This window comes from Gobio gobio, assembly GCF_949357685.1.
Source record: "Gobio gobio genome assembly, chromosome: 18".
NCBI lineage: Eukaryota > Metazoa > Chordata > Actinopteri > Cypriniformes > Gobionidae > Gobio > Gobio gobio.
In genome coordinates this window covers 31,027,284-31,033,855 of record NC_137111.1, presented here as the reverse complement: position 1 = coordinate 31,033,855, position 6,572 = coordinate 31,027,284, and the positions used below count along the sequence as shown (strand labels likewise).

The 6,572-nt window shown below is 38.7% G+C and overlaps 1 protein-coding gene across 5 annotated transcripts in view; it reads right to left on the bottom strand.

Annotated features, from left to right (window-relative positions):
• adka (adenosine kinase a) overlaps window positions 1–6,572 on the bottom strand; it is a 172,450-nt gene that overhangs the window by 124,267 nt on the left and 41,611 nt on the right. For all 5 annotated transcript variants that reach the window (XM_079843425.1, XM_079843423.1, XM_079843427.1 and 2 more), the window contains one exon: window positions 3,258–3,336. In XM_079843425.1, the coding sequence (XP_079699551.1) occupies window positions 3,258–3,336 (79 nt within the window). The remainder of the gene's footprint in view (window positions 1–3,257; window positions 3,337–6,572) is intronic.

Below are 6,572 nucleotides of genomic sequence, written 5' to 3'. Positions count from 1 at the left end.
TTTGCAGGTGAGAGTCTTCATCTGTGAATATCCTGTGGGGCAGAGTGGTGCCTGTCAGACTAAGACTATATGTCTCCTGCACAAATTTACCAATTCAGACACATCAAAAGAACCATCCGGGGAGGCTTAGAGCTGAACCATTAATAGATTTATATTGACGTCCTAGGCTTTATAGAAGGATGAGGAATGTATGTAGTAACAGAAAGAAATGCCTTAAAGGGATAGTTCACACAAAATAAACATTCTGTCATCATGTATTCCCCCTTATGCTGTTCCAATCCCATATGGCCTTCTTCTGTGCAACACAAAAAGAGAAATTCTCAAGAATGTGCATGGTGCTCTTTTCCATGCAATTGCAATGAGCGTTCAAATAGGATGTAACAGCACCATAAAACATCATTTCAAGTTTCATTCCTATTTGATAGCTTTGTGTGACAAACAGATGAAAGGTAGTTGTTGTAAATCACTGATAACTAGCCGATTCATCATCAGTATTAACTGTTGTGATCAGTGACTTAAACGGGATCATTCTGATTTGTGAAATTAATCATTAAAAATGATTTTGAGAACTGAATCAACCGCTTTACAGAAACAATCTAATCTAACAAATCGGACATCTCTACTTGTCTCATAAACTGTTATGAGGGAGATCTAGGCCGGATTATAAGATTTCCAATGAATATAGCACAATTCTTTTTGCCATTTTGAAGCCAACTTTCATTTTTCACAGAAGTAAGTAAGTCATACATGAAGGTAAGTAAATGTAAATTTATAAGTGAACTCTTAAAGGTTCAGTCACCCATAAAGACGCTGTGGGCAATGTGTTTTTGCGGTGTATGTTTTGTCTGGAGTGTACAACTGAAAGGATGAGAAAGGAGAGAAAAAAATGGCGATCGGTTTGATTTCATGGTCTCAGGAAGAGAAGAGAGAAAAGGTGATGCAGAGGGAGCAAGATAGCTCTGCCTCTCCATGACTGGTTGTTTTTGTGTAAATGGTCTACCTATCTTGGTCAGGTATTGGGAGCGGAACATGCTCCCTCCCACGTCTGCCAAGCAGTGCCCGAGGCTGAGAGCACCTCATCTACACATGGGCGCTTTGATGTACGTGCACAAGGCAGCCCATGTCATTGCGTTTGAAAGCTCTCGTTTTCAGCGACACCGACACAGGTTGCGTTGCTCCTGGCGTTCCAGGTGCTGCCATGTGTTAATCTCAGAGGCCTGGTTCCGCATCAAGCTTCCCTTCTTACGCGAGCCTGCTTTGAAGAGCTGTCTGATCAAACTGCTGCTTAACAACCCACATATCACTGGGAGCCTTCGTAACTACCGTCGCTTAAAATGGGCACAACTTTAACCGCCCTGACTCGGTTATCTGCAACAGCAGGTGAAGAGCTGGAAGATAACGCAGACATCCTCGCAAGGACGTTTACAGCAAATCCTGTTAAGCAAAATAAATGTTGGAACACAGCAGAAAAAGAAAGACTTAAATGAAGAATCATTTCTGTATGTCCTTTCGGGGCTGCGTTCGGGTCATAACAAATGTGCCCGACAACACAAGGAGTCAGACACTAAAGTAATGAAATCACATTTGCTTGCACTGGCAGATTCCCAAATGATTATCCATGGTCTTACCTCATCACACACCGAGGTCTGTATTTCATGGTGATAGATGCACTGCGTGTGAAAGCCTCTGCAGCCTAATGCATCTGTGGATTTGGATGCTGTGTATCATCTGGAGATCATCAGAAAATTCCATGTGTCTATTTAGATGATACATATCTAAATAACTCCTGTATCTGAGGTCTTAAAAGTGTTGATGTCCGCAGCCACCTGCAAAAGTATACAGTGGTACTGGACATGTGCTGAAGGAATCAAACTCAGTCTAGTTGGGCCCTGAGGGCAACAGGGCAATTTGAGCAGATCTCATTCTCTGTTGTGACAGCACCCAACTGGACCATCTGGGACTTCAGATTATTTCTGTTGTTACCCTAAACAATATCACACAAAGAAAATATCCCACTCAGATTTGAAGCATCATGTCTTGGGAATGCAAGGAATGAGCTTGAAAAACGGGATAAACAATATTTAGACTTTCTGGAAGCACTCTAACCCAAGAATGGCTACAAACTAGAGCAGCAAGGGCTGAAAAGATTTTAAGATATCAGTTTCTGTTGGGCTACAAATCAGGAAGATGCATCCAACATTAAATCTTGCTGTGTCTGATGTAACAAATATAAACCTGCAAAACTGGAGTGAAAATGGATAAAAAAAAGAAGGGAAAAAATAAGAAATAAACTGCATGCAGCAAGTTTTCAAAAGTTAAGCTGTGAAATAATTGTTGTGTACAAATCTTATCCTGAGTTTTATGGTACTTACTTGTGTATGGGCACAAAAAGCAAGAAATTAACCAGAGCTTAAGGTAAAACTCCACCAGAAGTGACAAAAATTACCCATATCAAACATGTTTCACAATTTTCTATTATAGACCTCGGTTTATTTCGTTGAATTTACTGTCCCTGCAGAACCAAAGTGACCAATAGCCGTCGGAAATCTTAACCGTCTCAGATGTGAGAGTGAACACATGTAGCTAACATAAATTGGTTTTTGATTAAATAAGTTGAAAATAAATAAATAGTATTTAATAAATAAATAAATAAACAAACAAACAAACAAACAAATACTGAATTTGCATATAACACTCTAAAAGATTTACAAACAGAAATGTAAACATCAAAATCTACCATGGAAGTAGATTGCAGATAGCAAAAAAAAAATTTTTATTATATATTATTTACAGCCAAAAAATATTAATTAAATGATTAAAATTTAGGTACACCCATATTTGTTCAGGATTAAGAATTCTTTTTAATTAATAGTATAAATGTACATGGGTCCTTTTTATATGGTTATTAAAAATATGCCAATATAAGGTATAAAGAAAATACCCTAACAATCAATGCAAATATCACTCTTTATAATGATGCTCATTTTTGACATACAGGCAATTATCTGACATTTCGCTGAGGAACTTTGCATTGGCAGGCCAGATGCTTTAAATATGTTAGCAAAACCACCTGTCCACATGTGGGAGCAGTGCATGATGTATTACATTTAAGCATTTGGCAGATGTTTTTTATCCAATGCAACACCACTACATTCAAGCTATACATTTTATCTGTTCATGCATTTCTAGGGAATTCATGACCTTGTCGTTGTAAGCATTGCATGCATTAAATACTGGCTGTAGCGTTGAGCACCAACCTGTGCGACTTTTACAGAGTTCTGAGTGGCACCTCCAGCGTGATATTCAACGTTGAATTTCTTGACTAGCTCTTCAAACCTAAAGTACAAAAAAAGAGAGAAAAAAAAGTTTAGATAAGACAAGAAAAAAATCTTTATGCATGTACACATAGAATTAAATAAATTAGACATAAATGAGGAGATTTTTGATGAAAGACTGAAACAAGGGTGTTTTATTTTTAACACAGGCCTTGTCCAGAGTACAATCGCAAGATCACCCAGTGGAGATGCATCGAGAACAGGAAACCTCAGACACTGTAAACAGGAAATGGAGGACTTGAAGCCTTGTGCCGCAGGGCAGTGAGCCTTCTGAGAAAGTGTGCGTGTACTGTACTTCTGCACGCAGCTCTCAGCGTGTAGAGACATGCGCACACACACAAACAAAAGACCTAAACAAAGGCAACAAACGACCTGCACCATGTCTGGACATTATTACAGAGTAAAGCATCCACCTCAAACCTGTATGTGTGCAGATTTTACAGATTTTCCCAGCATGCAAATACACTGAGTCACTCAAGGACGTGACCTTCCGTGACCTCCAGAGTCCAAACACAAGCATGAAAACCCAACACACACACACTAAACTCTTCCCCATACAACACTGATGTCTGAGACTGATATCTGCTAACATACAAACCTCACATGCATACATATATGCACACAACAAACTCACATGTCCATGTAAACTAAAGAAAATGAAGAATAGTTATCCAGGATTCAAGAGACAGCTGGCATGGTATATACATGACTATAAACGTAAACCCACATTTTTTTATTCTAGTTAGAGAGATACTATGGGGTAAACAAAGAAGAATAATAAATCGATAAATCACAATAACAATAATAATAATAAGAAAAAAAATCTACGTGACTAGCCAAAGAAAATGAATGTTTGTAAAAAGTTTAATGTTTGTAAAAAAGTGTTGTACATGCTAATAATAACCAGCTTAGCACTTCCTGAAGAAAACGTGAGTGGTTCTTGTCTGCGATAAGATGATGGTTTTGTGGGTGATTGCCAGAGCATTGCAATGCAGTTGTTAAGGTGTTCTGGGTAAATGCTTAGTGGCATTCAAAAAAGTTTTTAAAAAAACCTAGTACCAACTCTCCGATATTCGCAACTGTAGATATGGCTTGAGTCTCTCATTTAAAGGGTTAGTTCACCCAAAAAATAAAAAAAGTAATCAATTACTCACCCTCATGTCGTTTCAAACCAATAAGACTTTCGTTCATCGTGTCACATTGTTTTAGCCACTTGAGATACTAATGTTAGCATCCTCTCAACATCAACGGCAAACATACTGGTGTTCTCCACTAATGCAGCATCTAGTCAAAAAATGTATTACTTTATAATGATATGAAAACACTGTGAAACATGTGGTTTTCATTGTCTGTTTTAAACTTGATTTGACACGTGGTGTTCATTTCACCTCTAGAGGCCTGTATAATGACAGTGGACCCTTTTCAGCTGCTCCAGCAACAGACACAACCCGGAAAAAACTCTCTGTATGGATTGCCGATTAAGCTGCAAAACCGTTCAATTGGTCGACCTCTATAAGTGGTAGTTGCGTCAAAAAACAAAAGTCTTAAGGGTATGGAACAACATGAGGGTGAGTTTTTGATTACTTTTTTTCATTTTTGGGTGAACTAACCATTTAATGGGGAGATGTGGGGTTTCTTAAACCATTTATCATCCAGGGCATTCTCTTCAGGTGAAAGAAAAACATTATAAATAAAATAATAATATATATATAATCTTTTCTTCCATATTGTGAGTGCAACAGATTATCAAAAACAAAAAAAATTGGGGCAGGGATAATACATTTCCAACAAAAATCCCAAAATAAATGTAATTTTATCTGATTTGATACGCTGTCGTTAACAAGGTCTAGTCGTTGTTTCCACACATACCAGACAAGAAAGCCATGGAAGGTAACTTTAACTAGGTGTGGCTCTAAATAACACAATTTATGTTCCCATGAACTAGAGCAAGGCGATGACGGCACTGATGTACCGAGCCCACAGAGACATGGGTGCACAAAAGCAGCACTGCACAGTGCCTTATGAAAAGCTTATCATGTTCCATTAGAAGAGAGTGGCCTTCGGGCACTGAATGGGCCACCCCTGGCTCCCAGCACTTCCTCTGGGAGGTGGGTCAGCTCTCCCACGGATCTGTCACTCCTCTTGTGACACTGTCAGAGGGGAAAAGCCCATCAAGCAACACTTCATATTCAGCCAAAGAGCAGGAAGAAGCAGCGGGGGGGCGGCTTCAGCGAGGAGGGATCTCACATAACTACACATTTAAGTACTTCCTTTAGCAACAGGAGCTCTGCACGCTTGGCAACAAAAGGCTCAGGCTGGAGATGGCTGGCATGTTGAGGCTCTTCAAGATGCTGCCCGACAACAAATGTACCGGCTTCTCACTCCAGCTCGTCTTCAGCCTTTTGAAGCTTTTGTAAACAGTGGAGTGACACCTCCTGAGAGCATAATCACATGTGTCTTCCTTATGTGTGCCTGTGAGAGATGCCTCTTAAAGGGGCTGCTCACCTAAAAATGAAAATTGTCATTTAAAATCACCTTCATGCCATTACGTTTTTTAAAACTCGATCACCACCAAAATGGCGTGAGAAAGTCCAAGCTATAAAATCCAAGTGGATGGTGATTTATAAATGCCAAGCTCCAAAAACATAAAAGCATTTTTAATAGTGGTCATTCGAATTCAGATTATTTGCAACTTGAAAACACAGGGAAAAAGAAGCAGAAACAAGTGATAGTATACGTTAGCAGATGCATATGTAAAATAACGTGATCATCAAAATTAAACCGCATATAAATCAAAACTGGCTATTGTTACTAAATTAAATGTCGACCGAGGACGAGGTCTAGGACTGTGCAACCTTAGGGGGTGTTGATGGACTCAATCTACTACATCTGTGTTGATCATCGTTCTGAATCTGATCTGGATGCATGTCTGGAAAATGCCACATTCTCAGCTTTTTTTTAATTCACTTACGAATATTTTAATTCTATTTCTGTGTAAAGCACTTTGAATTGCCACGGTGTATGAAATGTGTATTACATTGTAGAGAAACTCTGATATTCTGCTGAACATCACATTTTGTGTTTCATGGAAGAAAGAAAAATTCAGTTTGGAATGAACTAAGCCTTTAAGGCATCAAATAATAGGGATTAAAAAAAACAATAAAATGTTAAGTATTGGACAGAATAGAACCAAATAAAGATTTCGGTTTCACATGGCAAACACAGTTCACTGAAGTT